Here is a 23,192-nt window from a genome sequence, read left to right as displayed (position 1 = left end):
AGGGATTGGCTGGAGTGATACCCAGTGGCCAGACGGGAGGCCCGCATATCTCTTACCTTCCACCTTACCTGGCACAACGTCATCTGTGGGTCATGTCGCGCCAGCCATGACAAATCTTAAACTGCAGCGGGAACATGAGAAGGTAAACGATTCGTGAGCCCCCCGTCTAGCCGCCAGGTGGCACTGACCTGGCCAGAGTCTATGTGCTCAATCTCTAATTGACGCTTATTATTCAGCTCTTATGTGCATGGAAGTATATAACCCGTTGTGCTTGGTTAGACAGCATTATGTATGTAGATATGTCCCATTCTTGTAGAGTATCAGCCTTCCATTTCTGCTCCGCTCCCTGATTGTACCGACATGTTCTCTCGCCCTCCCCTTCTCCATCTAGACCTGCGCTCGTAATGTATCTCCGAGTCTTCATGATACGGCCTTGATGTGCTGCTAGGAAACATGGTGTGTTCTGTAGCAGGTGATGGAAGCGAATTGGTGGAGATACACATTAGCTTTGGCCCTGCTCCAGTAGCTTCCATTATTAAGCATCCTTCTGTTTTTTTGCAAATGTATTTTATACTAGTTGTGGAATTAGTTTTACATCACAAGAAAGCTAACATTTGTGATAATGCTCGAGCAAAGACCTGAAGGACATGGTATCTGTGATCATAAGCACATTGCATGTGAGAATCGCGCTTCGTTAATGTGGCAGACGTCACGGCAGCGATGTGTTGTGGACGGTGCGAGCGCTCTGCTGGTGGGGTTATGTACCATATAGTGTCATTTGGTTTGGATGAGCGGCTCTTTATGAGCCTGACCAATCTAAAAAATCCTTACTACTCTGTGTATTGGCTCCTTGAATTTTGAGTGCTTTTATAAAAAAAAAAATCCATTTAAAATAAGGGTTCACTGAGTCCTCTCCGTCTGATTTATTCTGCAGACGCCACTTATGTTCTTTGGAAATCTGGGTGTTAACCAATATGGCTGTCATTCCAGCTTTCATGCACACTTCTCAAAACTCCTGAATGACAAGTTTACCTGCTTTATTTATGGATTTATTCTGCACCCGTCCCTGTATAACCCAACAGATTTGTCATTCAAGACTCCAGAAAATCTTAGTGACAGTAGGAGTTCTCATAAGAAGACATGTTGAAGGGCTTTTTTGGCCGCAGACATCCCCTTTAATATGAGGAATGTTGTGGTAATCTTGATCTGCACAGATGACTGTTTCCAAGAGTTCCTGCTGACTACATGGTCGCGGCAGCTCATGGATGTAGCGTGCTGCAAGAGATGCTGGTTACTTGTGGCTCACAGTCATGTGGGGGGATGTGGACATCACATAGTGGTCCGCACCATTGATAAGCAGTGCACCCTCTCTTTGAAAAGCAGTGCAATAAATGTCTTCTTAGCTGTGTCTGACCTCCGCAAAATCGGCTTTTTCCAAGCGCGGGATTGCTTGTTCTAGACCTTGCTCTTAAACCGATTCTTTCCAATAAGAAAGGGGCTTTGAAGGGCTTGTTTCATCTCCTTAAGTTGGTAAAATTACAAAGTGCTTGTCGAAACATGCAACTTTGCAATTTACTTTTTTCAAAATCTCCTCTGTTCCAAAGTATGAAGAGGTTTTTAGGAGACCACCCTCCCTTTCCCACCAGCAAGCAAGAACCCTGAAGAAAGATCAGTACTTTATACCCCAAACGAATGGCACATGTGTAAAGGTGCTTTAACACTAGAACTACTGAGGTAGTCATTTTGACTACTTCGCACTATGTATTTCTCCTCTGTGACTTCATTTTTTGGAATTCCGACTTGAGACTCGGTGACTTTTCCTCAAATAGGATGTTAAAAAAGATTTTGTGGCAATAAATAATTTAGGTGCAAAAATTGCGCATTTATTTCAACATTCACCTATAACTACTAAAGGTAGTCATTTTGACTACCTGCTATATTTTGCTGTCCTTTTGTCACTAAAAGTTGCTGTAAAGTTTTGTGCATAATTTTTTCACTGTATCTTATTTACCCTGATGTTCATATAGATGTAGTTCAATTCAGATGTCAACTTTTCACATTTTCATTGTGTTACCTGGTTGTACTATGACTGGGGAATACCGTTATGCAAAGCGATAATGTCTAGGGAAATTATGCATTACCTCAGATTTGATGAGAAGTCCAATCGATCGCAGAGACTGCAAACCGACAAATTTGCTCTCTTTTCTATTGTGTGGGACAGGTTTATTGCCAATTGCATTGCTTGTTACAAACCTGGCCCATACATTACGGTTGATGAACAACTTTTCCCAAGCAAATCCAGGTGTCCTTTCACACAGTATATACCTTCCAAGCCAGATAAATATGGCCATAAATTTTGGCTAGCTGTAGTTAAGGATAGTAAATATGTTGTAAATGGCTTCCCTTATCTGGGTAAAGATGATTCATGCCGTGCTGAGGACCGTTTAGCTGACCACGTAGTCATGAAACTATTGCAGCCGTTTTTGAAAAAAGGTCGAAATGTAACCACTGATAATTATTTTACATCAGTAAAACTTGCCAAACAGCTAAAAAGCCAGGGAACGACTATCGTGGGAACGCTAAATAAGATAAGACGAGAAGTGCCTAAAGAAATAAAAACAATGAAAGAAAAGTTGTACAGCACTAAAGTCTATAAAAATGAGAATAATTTACACTTACCGTGTATCAAGGTAAGCCAACCAAAAATGTGATAATTCTGAGTTCCGTCCATCCCGATGTTCTTGTTGCTTCTGAATCTCCAAAAAAAACTCCAGAAACTGTAAAGTTTTATAATGAAACAAAATATGGAGTAGATGTAGTAGATCAGATGGCACGCAAATACAGCACAAGAACAGGTACTAGGAGATGGCCTGTTCACGCATTTGAAAATACCTTAGACTTAGCGGGTATAAATGCTTGGATATTATACAAGGAGATGACCACTGGACAAATGTCACGCAAGGCATTTTTGCAAAAGCTTGTCACAGAGTTGAGTGGTCCGTATGTTGTATCTAGGGGAAAGGGTGGCATGTCCCAAGTTGCTACATCTTCAGATATGATGTCTCAAAAAAATTTTTGCCAGATAAAAGCAAAATGCAAAAATAATCGATCTGTTGGAAATTGTATGACTTGCCATAAGTCTTTGTGTGGGCAATGTACCGCTGTAATTGAAAGACGATGCCTGAAATGCGAATCAACAAATGTTTAGAAAGTTACCGGTTGTACTTCATAATAACGGTTGGTCGGTTTTATTGAGATTCTGCGCCATATTTTCATTTTTCTTCTCCTTCACTTACATTTTCTCTGCTTGTTGTTCTTGAGTTGTTGTTTATATGTGTGCACTTTAATAATAAATTATTTTAAAACTTCTATTATTATTGTTTTACTTAGTTTACTTTTGTTATTTCATGTAGAAAAATATGAAAAAAAATCAGAAAAAAAAAAAACATTCCAAAGCATTACTGTTGGATCTCACAATAATAATACATTAAAAAAATATAATTATTAATAAATAACCACAAATGATACTCTAATAATAAACGAAAAGAAGTCAGTAGTCAAAATGACTACATTCAGTAGTTCTAATAGGTGTCACGAGTACAGTAGTTCTAGTGTTAATGCCGATTAAATCCTTACTCTGTTTGTAGAATTTCGTTTTGAAGTATTCGAGAAATCCAGTTTTTAAGATTTTATGTACGTGATGAACAGGTCCCTCTTGTCTCTGACCTGCCTCTCCTGCCCAAGATTTTGCACAAGTGGCATCTTTGCCAGTAATGCCCCGGAGTACTGATCACCGCATGCACCACCTCTAGGAGACGAGCCCCGGCAATGGCAGTGCTAGCACCAAATCTCCGGCATGGGAGGCAGGTCACTGGGACAAGAGAGAACTGTCCATCAGAGACCAGAGGCGGGCGGGGAATAGGGAGCGTGCTTTAGAGCTGTAGGTGCAGGGTCCAGCGCCTCTACTCTTGCAGCTCTTTAGCGTAAAATTTTAACCCCCGGATTTCTATAACTTCAAAACCAGATTCTACTGGAAAGGTGAGGATTTAATCGGCATTAAAGCCCCTCTACATAGATGGTATCCAGCTTCCTTTTACAGAATATAGAAAGTAGTCTTGCCCATTTCAGCAAGCTTTCCGGGACACCTAAGGACCTGCAGTTCCTGGTGATCTTTATTGAAATCCTGTCTGTCCAGTACGCTTGTGGTGATTGCCATCAGGTCACCTTGTTCTCACAGTCCTGTCCTCCTTCCTTTTTGTCTTGCAGTCACCGACGAGGACAATGTGAAACGTTATTTTGCCAAGTTTGAAGAGAAATTCTTTCAGACGTGTGAGAAGGAGCTTGCCAAAATCAACACATTTTACTCAGGTAACTGGACAGAAATACTCCAGGTCAGCACATGAGACCACATGGTCATCCAGACCTTTCTGCTACAGATCAGCAATACTGCTTTGTGATTCCCGAGACAGCAATGGCTTCATCTCTAATCCAAATATCAGATGGGTTCTGGATTAAATAAAAAAACAAGAACTTGATGAAATTGAAAAGAATAACCCATACTCATCTGCTCAATCACTGCAGCGCCAACGCTCCCATGTTTCCATTTAGTCTTTGATTGCTTTACAGCAACTTTGATATTTCCGTAACAGTGATGCTCACATGTATGACACGTGACCGCTGCAGCAGTCCTATGGATATGTCACGTCATCACTGCAGGGGGGGTAATGGAATTTCTGCATCACCACAGTGACAACCCTGGGGCATTCGTTTTTTGGTATTTGTATTTCATCAACTTCTTCTCCTGTCTGCGACATCCCCTTAATCTTTCATTTGATGTTTGATTACAGAAAAGTTGGCGGAAGCTCAGCGGCGCTCAGCTACCCTACAAAATGAACTGCAGTCTTCATTGGACGCGCAGAAGGAAAGCAGCCGCCTGCCGGCGCTCAGGCAGCGGAGGAAGGCTGTCTTCACCCTCTCACATGAAGAAAGAGTCCAGCACAGAAACCTTAAGGACCTGAAACTGGCTTTCAGCGAGTTCTATCTGAGCCTAATTTTACTGCAGAATTACCAGGTATAGAATGGCTGCCAAGTTTAAAAATGTTTTTTCAGGCTAAACATACTTTCCTGCGGTGCCTCTATTTGGCCGCAGATTGCCGAATCCTAACTGTGTGTATTGTGCACGCTGTCAGGAAACCTCCGGCAACTCGTGCTCGTCGTCATGGTGGTCACATGCCGGCTCAATTGAGAGAAACGTGAAGAGACTCTTGAGTCACATCATGGATGGGTGGTCACAGGACACCTGCTCCAGCTGGCAAAAGAGGAGAATCTTGACACTGTACATGTTGCATGCTGTGCAATCTGCAGTCAGTCACTGCAGAAATGTATATTTAGCCTGGAAAACTCCTTTAAAGAACTGCATGGATTACGGTAGCTTTAGCAGCTTGACATAATGAACTGAAACAGAAGAGACTTAATAAGGTTCATGGACTGCCTTATTCACATTTCCCATAAGGGCTTATCCGAGCAGGATCACATCCTTATGTTTGGGGTCACAAGCATTTAACTAGGCTGATATTACTATAGACCACCTCGAGAATATTTTATGAATGGGTTTTAATCTGTCATAGATATTAGTTGAAGGTCATGAAAATAAACAGGTCACCAACTTTTAGGCTATGTGCACACGTTCAGGATTAACAGCAGAAATGTCTGTATCTCTTGGGGTGTGGGAGACTTGACTTAAATTACTCAAGTTTTTGACACTATTTTTTGTATTTAGTCAGGGTTTTTTTTACATGCATTTTTTTTTTTTTAGCTTTTTCCCTACTCATTAGTTTGGGTGAAATCTAAAGCAAAAACTGCTGAAGGAATTAAAATGCTGCAGATTTAAATCTCCTGCAAATCTGCAAGGAAAAAAAAACGTGTGCATGAGACCAGGGATCTTATTCACATTGCTGGCACTAGGAAATACTTCCATTTTTGTGTCAAAAACTATGCAGAATGAAATGCGTCAAAAACAAGCCAAAAACGCAACATGTGCATAGAGCCTAGGGTATGTTCGCATTCATTATTTGCAGCAGAAGCCGCCGCTGTTTGTTAGCAGGAAAATGCAGCACAAAATACGTGCCTTTTTTTTTTTTTTTTTTTTTTTTTTACATGTTTGTGATTCATTTTGGCCCTTTTTTTGCACACCTTTATTATGCATTTTTCCCATTAAAATGGGTGTAATCTGCAGAAAAATTGCAAATATGAGTCTCCAGTTATCTCATTCCCTTTGCTTGTATTAATAAAGTCCTCAGAGTTTAACAAATCTGCACATACGAAATGCAGCAAAACTTCAGTTTCTGAGAAGTTAGGAAAAAAAGATCCACTGCTGTTTATATTGGTATAATCTAGTTATGTTGTGGGTGGGAAGGTGTTTATAAGCTCCTATGTGTTCACCAGCCCAATGTCCACTTATATCTTTGGCATGAAGTGTGGACATATTGGATAGTAGTACTAGTAGCCCTCCTAATACCAAGGTGCACAACCTGTTGCCTCACATTCTGTGTGCACCTAACCATCTGCATATACAGTATATACTCGTGTATAAGCCGACCCCCCCCCCCCCCCATTTTGCCACAAAAACCTGGGAAAACTTATTGACTCGCATATAAGCCTAGGGTGGAAAATGCAGCAGCTGCTGGTAAATTTAAAAAATAAATAGATACCAATAAAAATTGAGACATCAGTATGTTAAATGTTTTTAAATATTCCTATTGAATCAGGAGCCCCATATAATGCTCCATACAGTTCATGATGGTCCCATAAGATGCTCCATACAAAATACACCCCATATAATGCTGCACAAAGGTTAATAATGCCCCCATAAGATGCTCCATAAAATAATATGCCCCATATGCTACTCCATAAAGGTTATGGCCCCATAAGATGCTCCATAGATTATGCCCCCATATGCTGCCCCATAAGATGCTCCATAGAATAGGCCCCCATATGCTGCTGCAAATAAAATAAAAAAAAATGACATACCTCTCGTCACTAAGGGACAGGTGCCGGTGTCCAGAGCAGGCGGGGACACCGGCACGCTATGGAGGACAGGAGCCGGTGTCACCGCTGGCTCAGGGCCCCGGCACCTGCGATAGTCACCTGTCACCGGTCCATCGCTGCGCGCCACTCTGTCTGCGAGGTCCTCTGTCAGTGACGTTCAGGCAGAGGGTGCGGCACGCACTAACCACGTCCTCGCGCCCTCCGCTGCCTGAACGTCACTGACAGAGGAAGCAGATGACAGAGCGGCGCGCAGCGGTGGTCCGGGGACAGGCGAATATTGCAAATACTTACCCCCTCCTGGCATGGTCTCTGCAGCCCCGCTGCTCCGGCAGCTATTCCTTCCTTCGGTGGTCTTGTGGAACCGCTCACTAAATTCATGAATATGTGGATATTCTTGACTTTAATGAGCGGTACCACATGACCGTGGGAGAAGCGGGGTGGCTGCAGAGACGCGCCAGGGGGGGTAAGAATGATCAGACTCCCCAGCTGACCCCCTGGCATATATGACTCGCGTATAAGGGGGGGGGGGGGGGAGAGAGACTTACAGCCCCAAAAAAGGGCTAAAAATCTCGGCTTATATGCGCGTATATACTGTCTGCGGGCTTAATATATCTGGTAGTTCCATCACCCCCTTATTAAGCTCTGTAGAAAAGTATGCAGTGGAAAGGCCGCCATTTATGCTATGCCTGCTTCGCTCTACATCACAGTCTATATGTGATTTCTTTCAGTTATAAATGTAGTATTTTCTTTCCTTTTCTTTTAGAATCTCAACTTCACAGGGTTCCGCAAAATCCTAAAGAAACATGACAAGATCCTGGACACTGGTCGTGGTGCGGACTGGAGAGTGGCTCATGTGGAGGTGGCACCATTTTACACCTGCAAAAAGATCAATCAGTTAATTTCTGAGACAGAGGTATTTTTTCTAAGGAATTATTCAGTCTATTGACTACTGATCAAGCCTAAAGCTAGCGTTTTACAGATCAATGATTTGTCCATTATTGTGATACTTTAGGATTCCTGGTCATTAAGGAGGCAAAAAGTGCATCATAGTGATAATTATTGTTATTAATGCAACCTACAAATTCCTTGTAGTCTGAAACATAAACACACTCTAAAAATTTGATGAATTTAGAGGGATTCTTCCAAAATATATACATATTTTGCCAAACACTTGTATTGAGCAAGGCTGCGCCCCATTTAGTGAAGCTTCCTGCCAGTTGGACATGGCTCACTAGATAGGCGATAAATGTGTGAACTGTCCTCCTGCTCCCTCTTTGACCGCTTGCAATCTGGCTACTGACTGCACCATTCCACTGAAACTGCCCTGACTAAAGTCACCAGTGACCTACTGCCTGCCAAATCCAAGCGACACTACGCTGTTCTCCTCCACCTGGACCTGCCCTCTGCCTTTGACTAAGTGGACTATTCCCACTTACTACTAGAGATGGGCGAATTTGATCAGGTCCCTGTTATTTGGCAAGCTATAGCGCTTACTAAATGAGCTGCAGAGGCAACCCGGATACATGGAGCGCTCCTGCTGATCAGCTGTTCGGCTCTGTGGCTGCATGTATCGCTGCTGTGTCACAGTCACAACACATGCATGGACAACCTGTGTGTTGGGCTCTCCATGCATGTGTTGTGACTGTGACACAGCCGCGACATATGCAGCCGCGGAGCCCAACAGCTGATCAGCCAGCGCGATCCATGTATCCGGGTTCCTTCTGCATCTTATTCGGTAAGCGCCACAGCTTGCCAGATGAGCAGGGACCTGATCAAATTCGCTCATCTCTACTTACTAAAGGTTCTCTCATGGCTTGGCATCACAGACTTGGTGCTGTGTTGGATTTCCTCATACAGAACAGACTGGACATGCACTGTCTCCCACTCATGCACCACCGTCTCATCTGTTGGTGTCCCCCAAGGTTCCGTTCAAGGGGACTCCTGCTCTTCTCCATCTACACCTTAAGCCTGGGACAGCTTATAGTCTCGCGACTTTCAGTATCACCTCTATACTGATGACACACACATCTACCTCTCTGGACCCGATATCATCTCCTTACTAACTAGAATCCCTAAATATTTGTACCCTATTTCATCATTCTTCTCTGCTCAATTTCTAAAACTTAAAATGGACAAAACCGAATTCATCATCTTTCCCCCATCTCACTCAACCCCACCAACAGACCTATTCATCAAAATCAATGGCTTCTCAATCTCCCCAAGACCGCAAGCTCACTGCCTCGGAGTAACCCTTGTTTCTGATCTATCCTTCAAATCATATATCCAAGCCCTCTCCGCTTCCTCCCGACTCAAAAATCTTTTCCGGATCTGCATATTCCTTGACCAAGAATCTGCAAAAACACTAGTTCATGCCCTCATCATCTCCCGCCTTGACTACTGCAATCTCCTGCTCTGTGGCCTCCCTTTTAACACTCTCGCACCCCTCCAAGCTATCCTAAACTTTGCTGTCCAACTAATCCACCCTTTCTTTCTCTATTTCCCAGCCTCTCCTCTCTGTCATTCTCCTCACTGGCTCCCCATTGCCCAGAGACTCCAGTTCCAAACCCTAATCGTGGCAAACAAAGCCATCCACAACCTGTCTCCTCCATACATCTGTGACCTCGCTACTTAATGGCACGCAACCTCCGATCCTCACAAGATCTTTTTCTATTTTCCCCTCAAATCTCCTCTTCCAACAATTGCATACTAGATTTCTCCTGTACATTCCCTCTATTCGGAATTCTCTACCCCAACATATCAGACTCTCGCCTACCGTGAAATTCTTCAAAAGGAACATGAAGACCTACCTCTTCTGACAAGCTTAAAGTAACCACCGATCCACGACCAGCTCTATCCTCACCTACTGTATCCTCATCCATCCCTTTTAGACTGTGAGTCCTCGTGGGCAGGGTCCTTTCTGCTCCTGTACCAGTCGGTGACTGTTATTATTCATTATTATTGTACTTTTTTTTTTTTTTCATGATGTCTAGTCCTTTTCACATATAAAAAAGGGCAATGGAATAAATGGTGCTATAATAATAATTATAATTTATTATTATTATTATGAGTCAGATCGCTGGGAACATGACTGATCACAAGAACAGGGGTCTTGATGTTTCCGTTTAGGTGTGCTGTCAAGAACAATGATTTTTAAGCAATAATAAAAGTGATTTTACCCAACAAAACCAGTGTTTTGCGTGTTTGGGTGATCGGCAGCCTATTCACTTAGTAGCTATAATCGTGCAGTGTAAATGCTCCCGACATATATCTGCACTTTGTGCTGCGATACGCTGAATCCATAGGACTCTTATCAGGATGTTAATTGCATCAAGAAGCAAAACTAGTTAATACATCTTGTAATAAAGCACGGCGTTTCATTGCTTCATGAGTTTAAGCTGCAAAATCGCTGTTTGTAAGTAAAGGCATGGAGTGGTGGTGAAGCTGGCCAGCGCCTCTTGCACTTCTGCAGCACATACGTGGTTTCTCCAAAATGTGCTATGTACTAACATATCCTAAAGCACACTATCCGTTTCCAGCGGGATAATGATGTTTTTCTTTCAACTGTGTTTTTGTTTTTTATTTTACATTTTTATGTATTTCTCTTTTCAGGCTGTAGTTACCAACGAGCTAGAAGATGGAGATCGACAGAAAGCTATGAAACGTCTGCGCGTCCCACCATTAGGAGCTGCACAAGTGAGTGAACGTAGTAAAGAGCTTGTGCCTCCCCATAGCCTCCTCCCAAGTATATAGTATTTTTCACAGAGGATAGGGGAAATGGGTAGCTAGAATATTACAACAAACCGTCATTTTCCTTTTTTGTTATCATTATTGTTTTAATGCCTAAATGGATTTTGTCCCAGACTTCAGGCTTCCTTCGCTGTGAACATCATAATGTAGTGACTGACACACGGGTGTGAACACCGCCACCGATTTATTAACACGGTCTTAAATTTAGATACCATGAAACTATAGGCCAAAGGCGCGCACATTCCCCACATATTACTTGATATATTAGAGACTTCTCTTTCTTTGTTGCCTTCCTTGTTACATAATTTTTTGTGCCCAAATAATTGGACACTTAATGTGTTGCAATTTCTAAGGCTTCATAGCCAATTTCTTTGCAAATTGTCTCTTCAGAGAGGACTCGAACACTAGCGCCACCTATTGGAAGTAGCAATCCTAAAAGGCAATATCGACCCTTTAACGAGCCTTGCCATCTGACTTAGGATAAAAGCCAAACCAGAATCTCGATTTGCAGACACTGTGTTTCGTAGTTTTGCCCCTCATCAGTGCAAAGTTTGAGATCTGATTTGGCCAGATGAGAGGCATAAAGGGGCTTTCCGGTCTTAATCGATAAGCCTGTGGTCTGACCCGGGACCGGAGGGTATGTATGAGTTATACATACTAGTGGCCAGTGTGTGTGGCCTCACTCTCCATACATTTTTATTGAACTAGGCTGTGCACAGTCTACGGACGCGGCTATTTAGAAGGCGTGGCCGACTAGCAGGCACAGCCTCACAAGGCGATTCCTCGCAGCGCACAGTGTGTGCTCTGGGGGATTCTTTATTCTGCAGCTACACACAGTGACTGCAGACTTATCAGTTTGGACTGGACAATCCCTTTAAGACTGGAATCTAAGGGGTAACATTTCTCCTTGTGGAGAGTGACAAGCTAGGCCTGGCGTGTCACAGTGAGGAGACTTATAAGCATGCATGCTCCTTTGGGCAGTTAAATATGCAAATTTCGTCTTCAGAGAGGAAGACAACTAGGACTCTAGCGCCACTTTTGAGAATGGTCCAATGAGGTGTAAAAAGATTGTAAAATACACAAATTTTGCACAAGACCTGTCCATTATTGAGCCAGAATGCTGACATTTTTTTGCTTTTGTAGATCTCTCCACAGTCTATTATACATAAATATGGTGTCATTTGGCCAATCTTGCATGTTATTCCCAACATTGCATTGTGAGCCCGGGGTCCCCGTATTTGAGCTGCGGCCTCCCCATGCTCACTGACTTCTGAGTCACACGTCTCCTTATACACAACAATGGGAAGAAAGCTGTAAAGCGGCAGCAGGGCGGTGACGGGAGCCCATGGCTCATAATCACCCCGGACTCCAGAATCACTGAGCACAGCGCAGCTACCGGAGTAGTAAAATGTACACTTAGCAAAACCATATTTATACACAGGGTTTATATAAGCATGCCTGTCACAACTGCGGCGGGCTGCGAAAAGTGAGTGGACTTGTTGTATAAGCCGATCAGATAGTCGGAAGCCATACAGAAATGTCCTTAACTGACCACCGTACCCAGACACATGGCAATTAATGAAAATCTGTAGATTGGTTACATCTCAAAATGTTGTCATTACAGTGAAATATTTGACTCTTTCTGAAAAAAAAAAAAACTTACAACGGTGCAAAACGTGTGAATGCTGCATTAATCCGCGACATGACATTAATATAACTGGATTCACATCTAACTTGTCACCGAGCAGCAGATCAGATTAATAAATCATAAAGTAATATGTGCACCAGCGGTATGCTGGTAAAATAAACCTCGTTTTATTTTTATTGGCATGAAGTACGACACATTTATGAATGCATTTCTGTATAAAAATTAGACAGGCGAAAGCTATCGTACAGAACCCGTGAAACATACATTTATGCCGTAACCAGGTGTAACATGCCTAGAAAGTCACATTAACATGTCTTCCGGTCTTACTCAACATTGGGAATTTTACTACCATGCTTACAAAATTTCTCTTGTTTAAATTGTGCCAAATTTATCAGTAAAGAGAGTCTGTCAGCAGGCTTTTGGTATGTAATCTGGAGACAGCATAGGGCAGGGGTTAAAACACAGATTTCAGTGATGCCTCTCTTATCAAGCTCCATAGCTTTGTTTGCTTGCAATGATTGTTTTTGCACCAGGAGCAGCAGCGCATGTATGCTAATCCAGAACACCCCCTCCTGTGATAGACACCTCATTGTCTATGGATATTGTACATACAGAGCCTGGTGTGGGCGGGGTTAGCTTCCTCAGCTCTGCTACATTGCTAAATCTAAAAACCATGAGTGAGAGCGGCTGCACCCAGTAATCTAAATGATGCATTGTTGGATTCAGTTTCTCGTTGCCTACATTACGCTGCTATCAGATGAGGTAGCACAAACCTGCTGACAGATTCCCTTTAAGTCTCACATATGATAAATATGGAGTAGCTGATTTGAAATGACAACATTAAAAAACTGGAGCAAACTACGCAATTTTTGATCAATATGGGCCAAAATAATTTATTATATATTTTTATATAGATCGATCTCTCGATAGATATATAGATAGATATGTTATATATTTGTATCTATCTATAGCTGTCTCTAGCTATCTGTCTATCGAAAACACAGCAGCACTCTATAGGAGCCAAGAAACATGCAAACACTAAAAACATTGAATCTAAACTGTATTATTATTTAGTAAGATGAACTTACAAAAATGAAGGTTCTTAGCACAGAAATTGGCCAATCCATGTGTGCCCATCAGCCGCGGCAAGGTGACCTCCCTCTGATGGGTCCCTGTTCTACTGTACATACCTCTCTTGCGCTATTAACCTACAGTGAAATGGACAAAACTTGTCTCTCCTGGGCCATGAGCCTACAACTCAAATGGGTAAGTAGAACTGATCTCCCATTGACCAGCAGGTGATGTATGAGTGCAGAGTCAGGCTGGAGGCAGTCACATCTCCAATAGTAAAATATAAAGAAAAAAGCCTGACCAGCACCTCCTAGGTGTGAACAGGTGCCAGCTGCGATAGCTGCATTATATAGAAACTCTAGGCTAATAGCTCAAAAGTGGTATGAGATAGAGATTTCTGACGTCCTTTTAAAAATGCAGAAATCTCTGTGAATGTGTTTTTTGTTTTTCCTTCCAATTTTTCGCGTGGGTTCATGTTACGGAGACCAGCTATGGTAAAGGAATTGTAGGGGGACTCCAGTTCCCTGAGGCTGCTTTCTTCTTCCCGTCTGTGTGACCACTGATTAGTTCCCTCTTTCGCAGCCTGCCCCGGCCTGGACAACATTCAGAGTGGGTCTGTACTGTGGTATATTTATTGTCCTGAACTGTGCAGTTGTCTATACAGGTGAGTGTCCTCACTACATATGATTGGTGTATAGAGCGGATGCTGGATATTTGGAATGATCAGATTGTAAAATCACTTTCTCAACCTCCTTTCCCAGCTTATACGAATTATGAAGTGAATGAGGTTTGGCCCTTGGTGAGGATTTACAGGGGTGGCTTTCTGCTAGTGGAGTTCCTCTTTCTCCTCGGCATCAATACTTACGGCTGGAGACAAGCCGGGGTCAACCACGTCCTTATATTTGAACTAAACCCACGTAACAACCTCTCACATCAGCATCTTTTCGAGGTAATTATTAATTCACAGTTTCTCCCTGGCTTCATTTTTTCTGATCACTTGTTTTTGAAAGGGAAGTTATCCTCTGAAAATGACCTATTTTGCAAATCATGTTTTTGAGTTACGGTACATGTATTATAAAAAAAAAATGCTGTGAATGTTTTTCTTTTTCCACATATTGTGATCTTTATTATTATTATTATTATTATTATTATTATTATTATTATTATTATCTTTTTTTTTTAGAATTAGTAAGCTTGCAGTTTCGACCTCCAACAGGGGCTTTTTTCGGCTCTTAACTTCCTGTCCTTTCAGGAAATGTTCACAGGAGTTTTCTTATCATCGGAGACAGGATTACACAGCTGATAACACAGGATCCACCAATCACAATCCTCCCGTTCTTTCACAATGATTTTTTCACCCGCTTATTAGACACTTCAATAATAGGGTCAAGATCTGACCTTTGTGGCTAATGTACATGTGCTGTTTCCAGAAACAAGAGGAAGTTAAAGCCCCAGCAGTCAGTGTGAATATTGCAAGATTTCACACTTTCATTTTTAATACTAATTGTGCTGTGCGTAAAATTTAAAAAAAAAAAAACTTTAAAAAAGAATACATTTATCTTAAAAACCTGATTTAATCAGTAGGTAATTTTCTGATAATGGCTGTTTTTTAAGCCTTGTTCTTATGTTTCCCTCAGATTGCAGGGTTCCTTGGGATGCTGTGGTGCCTCAGCCTTTTCGCCTGTGTCTTCGGACATCATATCCTTTTGCCAATGCAGGTGAATCCACTGATCCTGTACGGCTTCATGCTGCTCTTCCTCATTAATCCCACTAAAACCTTCTACTACAAGTCTCGCTTCTGGCTTCTTAAGTTATTGGTAAGTTACTTCACAGGATTCGCTTCTCCAGTTATATGTCTAGCCTCTTCTCTTTTGATTTGTCACTTTTAGAAATGAGCGGACCCGTGAAAGTCTGGGTTTGTCTGACCTTTAGTTCAAAGTTAGGTCTGGCTACCAGAACTCTACCTGAACCCGAAACCCATAGAAATCAATGACGACCCAAACTTTGGAGCTGGAAATCTGTCTCTCTCCCCCCCCCCCCCCCCGAACTAAAAAATGGAGTTCCACGAGAAGTCTGTGTTCGGAGTTCAGCACTCCGCACCGGCCACCAGGTGTCCGGTATGGACCCCAAACTTTACAGTTCGTGTTCGCTCATCTTTAGTCACTAGATAAACTATTCACTGTCTGTAGAGCTCTGTCTATATTGTGGTACAATGTACCACCTCAGGGACTCGGTCATGGCAAAAATCCAGAAAGTTTAATGGTAGTTTCGGACCCCTAAATCTGTGTGTATCTGGCTGAATTATTTTCTGCACTTTTAGCTTGCATACAGAAACATGGGGGGGTTGCCTACTGAAGAAAACATATTTTAGAAAGTAAGAACCACACTAGTGGTACATGCATGTGGTAGACTCATCAGGTGAGCATCTGCCAATTTCCGCAAAACCAACTGACCGTGTAATATTTCTATAATGCTTTGTATTACTAATGCGATCATGAGATCGTATGTTACACTCCCCCTCCAGTTTTTTTTTTTTTTAATACAAGTTATGACTCTCAGAATTTGATTGTAATAAAAAAAATATAATATATAAGTTAGATATTGCTGTAAGAATATTGGCCAGTACACAAAATTATATACAGTAAATTATGTATCAGACTGCAGGCTTTAAATTAAAAAAATCCCTAAAAAAGAATGAAAATTCTTAAAAAAAAAAAAAAAAAAAAAAAAAAAAAAAGTTGTGTGTGTACCAGAAAATGGCACCAGTGAAAAATCACAGCTCGTCCTGCAAAAAATAAGCCCCTGCACAACCCTCTATAGAAGAATAAAAACAGATATGGGCTTTGGAATACGGTTAAATGCCCCACAAAACTATATATATTCATTTATTTATTTTTTTGGTGAGTAGTAAAACTTATCGACCTGCAAAATAAAGCGAATGTCATTTACACTGAAAGGGGAACAGTGTTTAAAACAAAAATAATTCCAGAGTTGATTCTTCTGTACATTGCACCTTCAACAAAGTGTAGTAAAAAGTGATCAAAAACAGTCCTGTGTTCCAGAAAATGGCGTCACTGAAAACTAAACTCTGGTCATGCAAAAAATAACTCCCCATTCTGCTCCATTGGCAGAAAGTTGTAAATCTTATGGCTCTCAGAGTATGGTTACACAAGAACAAATTATTTTTCAAACGTTGTGTTTATTGTACAAGAATAATAAAACAAAAACTATTAATTTGGTATTGCCATAATTATGTTAAGCCACAGAATAAAGTTCTCTTCAAGATCCGCTGTTGGCAGCTCCCTTTTCATTTACTGACCGTCGATGGGGCACAAGTCTGGAGGCGCTGGCTGCTTGCAGTAGCACCAGCAACATGCATCCTGTCTCCTGGGAAACTTTCATGTTCCCTTGCGAAGTCCTCTTCATGGCATTGCCCACGTGGTCTCCAGCCCAAGCTCCAACTGTATTGCATCCTGGACAAAAGTGGAACTCATCGCTGAAGAGGATAGACATCTATTCCAGCTTCCATTGTCATCTTGTCCTCCACCATGATAGCCTTTTTTGAGCAGTGACGTGCGGTCATTGCAGAGACCTTCACGATGGAATGTCACACAAGTCAGTCCTACTACCAGAATTAAGGTGTGGGGTAGCGTATTGTATGGTAGTCTGACTCCGGTAGTATTTATTCCAGGTACAGCTCAGCGTTACATTGGTTTGGTAGTGGTATCAGTTGTAAGGCCATTTCTCCAGAATGTATCAGGAGCTGTTTTTTAACACAACATGGCCAGGTTGCTTGTGTTACTGTGAGCAGCCTGCATGGTCTAAACATGCTACCATGGCCTGCAGAGTCTCCGAACTTGTCTCACATCGACCACATCTGGGATGTCCTTAGTCGTCAATTGCAAAGGTAGCTGCCAGCAGCAGATCTTGTTGAAAGTGCATTCTGCTTGGCGAAACATTTTTGTGACAACCTTTAATAACATCACTGATGGCAGTCAAAGTATGTAAGTGTAGAGAATTTTGCTTGTGGCACGCTTTCTGAATAGTGAATAAATTTAGATGTTTTTAAAATGTTTCAATTTTCCCATCATTTGCATATCAGTAAGATTTCTATCCATTCAGTGATTTCCAATATCCCACGACTTTTCCTTCTTGGTGTTGCAGCTTCAATGTTCAGGAGTATATTTATCCATATAAATGAGATCGCCTCTGAGGCGTCTATTTTTCTAAGCTAAACAAGCCTAAGTTTTCTATGCTTTCATTTGTCTAGAGGCCTTATTACATGGGGTAGAATCTAGTTGCCTCACTCGAACCCACTCTATCTTTCTAATATTGTTCTCAGAATGTGGAGCCCAAAACTGGTTTCTATATGTGGCCTTACATGTGATTTGTAGAGGGATAATAATACATAAAGATCACAGCTTCTTACCCCTCTTATTATAAAACCCAATAACCTACTTGCTTTAGCAGCTGCTGCCTGACATTGAGTCCTGCTGCTCTGCTTACTTGTAACCAGAATACCCAGGTCTTTCTCCTGTTCTGTGATCCTGAGAATATTTCCATTTAATATGCAGCAATCCAATGCCCTACGCTTGTCTGAGCGCATACATGTATGGGCAGGTCAGAAGGAACAGCAGGGTAGCTTGTATGGCCACATAGACCTCCTGGTCGAAATTATTTGGTGCCTATTTGATTTTTCTGTTCTTGTGTGGATATACCGCAGTCTTTACGTATTTCCATCATGGCTTATTCTAATGTGTCTGATTTTCCATTTCGTCTAGTTCCGAGTGTTCACCGCCCCTTTCCACAAGGTGGGCTTTGCAGATTTCTGGCTTGCTGATCAACTGAACAGTCTGGCTGTGATCCTCATGGACCTGGAGTTTATGATCTGCTTCTACAGCTTTGAGCTAGAATGGGAAAGTCCAGGCGGTCTTATCACTGGAGGTAAAGTAAAGCAAAGCTGTCCCCCCTCCACAAAAAATGTGAGATTACATTAGAGGGATTTCTGGTGGAGAGGGACTTCCCTAAGCGTCATCTAAGTGCTTCTATAAATACTTCTTCAGAGACCTGTCAGGCCACTGACATTAATGGTGGTAGATATTCCCCTGGCTTCTAAGCCTGTCATGTTCACTACTGTCTGCAACATAACATTTCCAAGACGGCCACTGAACTTCATATGAATGTATTCTTATTTCACATTTTAGTCTTTTCCATAGATATTGGATAGTTAGTATGACTTTTGTTTATGTTCTTATGTTCTTTGCTCCTTATTAACAGCCACTGGAAGGTGTAACACCTATTCTTATGGCGTCCGTGCGGTGGTTCAGTGTATACCAGCCTGGCTGCGCTTTATCCAGTGCCTGCGACGATACAGAGATACTAAGAGAGCTTTCCCCCATCTGGTGAATGCCGGAAAGTATTCCACTACCTTCTTCATGGTTACGTTTGCTGCTCTCTACCAAACACACAAAGGTAAGTGTGACCTTGTTCCTTTTGCAGGTAAAGTGTCAGAACCGTAGCAAACAACTGCTTAAATCTCTGCATCCTGATCCATCCATGTTTTCCAAGGCATTGGTGTGAGAACCTTACCAAACGGCAGCTTAGACCTCTGCATCCTCATCCGTCCATGTATTACGAGGCATTGGTGTGAGAACCTTAGTAAACGGCAGCTTAGATCTCTATATCCTGATCCATCCGTGTATTATGAGGCATTGGTGTGAGACTTGCCAAATGGCAGCTTAGACCTCTGCATCCTCATCCGTCCATGTATTATGAGGCATTGGTGTGAGAACCTTAGTAAACGGCAGCTGAGATCTCTACTTCCTGAGCCATATACAAGGCACTGGTTGGGGAATCAGAAAGTTTTTGCTTTTTTGAAGCCAACCTTCAGCTTTCAGTTTTGAGGGATGTTTGCAGTAGTGCTTATAATAAATGCTATATGGTTTGTCACTTCCACTTTTTGTTTTCCAATAATTTTTATTAAGGTATTTCAAATTTAACAAACATAGGAAAAAAGGGTATGGGAAATGGGATACAGAAGGAAAGGGAAGGGAAAAGAAAATACAATAGGAAACTCAGTGAGTGATCATTTATAGTCACTTCCACTTTTTGGAGCATTCGGACATGTCTTAATCATTAAATTAAGCTTTCCTGTTATTTGCTCCCATGGCCCCAGGTGTATAACTTCTGACCACCCCCATGGTAGTAAACAGCTCACTGATACCAGTGCCACCGATGTAACAAGTCCACTCATGACATTTATTCCTCCTAAATCTTCCCCATCACCTGTGAGTGACATTATGGAAGTGGAAGGAACCACAGCAACTCGGCCACAAAGGGAAGACGCAGTAACGCTAGAAAACTGGTGTAAAAATGCTTTTGATATACCCTGAAAAAATGGTGCAATTTACAGTTGTGCAAAAATGTTTCCTAGTTTTGGCGTTTCCACACCAATTTCAAGTAGCTCCATTAAAATAATCAGAGCTGGGACAAAGGCTGAGGTGGATGGGATATGAATACGCCTGCCCATCAGATTCATGTGGAAGCCTATGTGACTTCATTCCATGACGACCATAGCATTTCTGGTGAGGCGCATGCCTTCGGTAAGATGCGCGTTAAGTGGCATGCACTGCACAGCTTATTGAATTCTGCACATTTTATCCCTGCGCGTCCCTCATCAAGACTGACCTACGAAACACCAGTCTTATTGAATCTGAGCCGTAATCCTCAAGATTTACCAACGCTCTGCTGAATCAAAACTGCAGAGTCCCAAGCTTCTCTGACATTAATATCAGCACGAAGACTATGCCCACAATGAGATCTTCCTGCTTTCAGCCTTACCTCACTAAGCACAATGCTAAGCATCAGATGGAGGGGTTTAAAACTGCCAACACAGGACTCAGTGCACGGACAGATAAGTCGGATAAATAAATATCAGGAGAATGTTAGCTGCCTGACTGCATTGTGCAAAGTTTGGTGGAGGAGGGATAATTCGGTGGGATTGTTTTTCAGGGGATGGCGTGCAGGGAAATCTGAATACTGCAGCATATAAGACACTTGTAACATCCAACATTGTGTGAACAGTTCGTGGAAGACCCTCTTCTGTTCCCTATGACTGTGCTCCAATGCACAAGGTCTATAAAGACGTAGAAGGGGGAGTGTGGTGGAAGAACCTGATCGACCGCACAGAGACCAGATCTCAACCCCAGCCGACATCTTTTGGATAAGCCGTAACGGAGATTGTAAGCCTGGTCTCCTCCAAATGCCCCTCAGGATGAAGGGGGACAAAAACTCCCACAGACACCTCCAAAATCTGGTAGAAATCCTTCCCAGAAAAGCGGAAGCTGTTATAGCCACAAAGGGGTCCGGCTCCATTTGATTGTCCATGGATGGAGAATGGGAGGACAGAAAAGCTCCTGTAGGTGTAATGTGGAGGGGGGCACAATAGTTTTGTCTATATAGTCTACATCAGTGTTCCCCAACTCCGGTCCTCAAGAGCCACCAACAGGTCATGTTTTCAGGATTTCATTAGTGTTGCCCATGCTAAGGAAATCCTGAAAACATGAACCGTTGGTGGCTCTTGAGGACCGGAGTTGGGGAACACTGGTCTACATGATGGTGTAAAATAACAGCCGTCTATTCATTTATTGTGCTGCTAGTGCCGGTCCCTCCTCTTTCCAAACATGGCCCCAAAAGGTTCACAGACTACCCCAATGCACTTCCCAGCGGCAGTCCGAGACTCCCACCCCCTCATTCTCCGAATCGTAAGTGGCTCTGAGAGTAAGAGGAAAGTCACAAACCATGCGGTGCATCGGGTGGTTGGAGCAGCAGTGCCGCCATATTGGCTCAGTGACAGAGCACCAGGTCTATTTACTGGCAACCGAATATTCTTATCAATTTTGCAGATTGTGGTATTGTACTGCCCTCTAGTGACCTGATTGTGATAGTGCATGCTAATGGATGTATCATGGAAGCCTATGTAGTGAATTATCAGATGAGGATGTGTTTGGGGGGCATAAACATAGACCCCTAACAATTCTCAGAGATTAAAATGCTCTGAGAAACATGTGAACCCCGCATTGGGAATGACCTTTACAAGTGTGAAAATGCCACTGAAGTGATTTCAGCGGCGCTACCGAGAGGATTTCTCTTAAAGGGTTTAGGTGAACAGACTTCTTCATTTAGGCATTGACAGAACCTATGTTCCCCACTTTTTTTTGTATCTAATTGGATTTATTTGACTTGATTTTAGTCTTGTTTGATCTTCTGGGTAAGGAGGATCCTTTCATGCCCGAGCGTGCTCAGATGAGGTGTTATCAGAGCATGCATGTGCCCTAATTGAGCATTTTCTGCGTGCTTGAAAAATATGCTCGAGTTGCTGCAGCAGCGTGTCTCGCCGCTGTTCACCATGCACCTGTTTGTTAGGCAATCCCTGCACGTGTTGCGGCTCTCGAGCATTGTATTCAAGCATGTTGAAATGCTCGATTTGCACTTCAGCATCATCGGTTAAAGGAAATCTGTCTCCCCTTTTTTGAGATATCATATAGTGATATCATTCAATTGTGTCACATAAGGATTCTCTTAGCACTTTTGCTTCCCCCTGACCCCGCACCTTTCATGCATAAATACATCTGAACCGATATAAAGAAGGTATTTATGCATGAAAGGTGCGGGGTCAGGGGGAAGCAAAAGTACTAAGAGAATCCTTATGTGACACACAATTGAATGATATCATTATATGATACCTCAAAAAAGGGGTGACAGATTCCCTTTAACACTTTATCCGAGCGTGCTCACTCATCACTACCAGTGAGATCTAGCAGTTCCCGTCTGTGCCGCCGCTGATCATGGGGAGGTGCTGGGGCATGACTGCTTTTTCCTTACCCACAAGGTCAGACCTGCTTCCTGCAAGTCGCTTCATTTGCAGACAGTGCATGCCCCCTAAAATCCATTATTCGGGTTTTTATAATTTATTTATCTATCTTTCTCTTTTTAAACAATATTTAAACAAATGGCTACAAGTGCTGTTTCATGTAACCTATCGTGTATGTCTTCCTTAGTTCGTGATCACACGGATGCTCAGGTGTTTTTCTACCTGTGGATCGTCAGTTACTTTGTCAGCTCTTGTTATACTCTAATATGGGATCTGAAAATGGATTGGGGCCTGTTTGACCGTAATGCAGGGGAGAACACCTTCCTGCGAGAAGAGATTGTGTACCCCCAGAAGGTATGAGCTCTGAACATCACATTTCCTTGTCTGCTGCTTTTACCACTGAGCCATTGTAACGACTGTTCCCTTTCCCAGGCTTACTACTACTGTGCGATCATTCAGGACGTCATTCTCCGTTTTGCGTGGACCATACAGATATCGCTGACTCAGCTGAACCTTCATAATAATGCTTCAGATATTATTTCCACCGTCCTGGCTCCTCTGGAAGTCTTCCGGTAAGAACTCCAATTATTATGTTGCAGTGAGGGGCTTCACTCACCCTGGCATTGTGGACCCTTTAATTCGAGTATGCTTTACTCTGCTAAAAATTGAGATGTGGCTTTCTGAAATATGTGCCTGTACACAAATTTTTTACGGGGATGGAGGCGGCACCATTAGGCTGGCCTCACACATCTGCATTTTACCTTCTGCTCATGGACCACAAATTGCAGCCCGTCTACAAGTCTCCGG

At 42.5% G+C, this 23,192-nt stretch overlaps 1 protein-coding gene across 1 annotated transcript in view; it reads left to right on the top strand.

Moving 5' to 3' along the window:
* Positions 1–23,192, top strand: part of XPR1 (xenotropic and polytropic retrovirus receptor 1) — a 148,407-nt gene that overhangs the window by 114,342 nt on the left and 10,873 nt on the right. Inside the window, exons 3-13 of the mRNA XM_073571350.1 lie at positions 4,267–4,368; positions 4,848–5,071; positions 7,811–7,960; positions 10,657–10,740; positions 14,096–14,177; positions 14,275–14,462; positions 15,151–15,330; positions 18,295–18,457; positions 18,791–18,985; positions 22,573–22,739; positions 22,818–22,957. Of these exons, the coding sequence (XP_073427451.1) occupies positions 4,267–4,368; positions 4,848–5,071; positions 7,811–7,960; positions 10,657–10,740; positions 14,096–14,177; positions 14,275–14,462; positions 15,151–15,330; positions 18,295–18,457; positions 18,791–18,985; positions 22,573–22,739; positions 22,818–22,957 (1,675 nt within the window). The remainder of the gene's footprint in view (positions 1–4,266; positions 4,369–4,847; positions 5,072–7,810; positions 7,961–10,656; positions 10,741–14,095; positions 14,178–14,274; positions 14,463–15,150; positions 15,331–18,294; positions 18,458–18,790; positions 18,986–22,572; positions 22,740–22,817; positions 22,958–23,192) is intronic.

Source organism: Dendrobates tinctorius, unplaced genomic scaffold (genome assembly GCF_039654945.1).
Source record: "Dendrobates tinctorius isolate UK_male_01 unplaced genomic scaffold, ASM3965494v1 ptg000029l, whole genome shotgun sequence".
NCBI lineage: Eukaryota > Metazoa > Chordata > Amphibia > Anura > Dendrobatidae > Dendrobates > Dendrobates tinctorius.
This window is presented reverse-complemented; position numbering and strand designations above follow the sequence as displayed.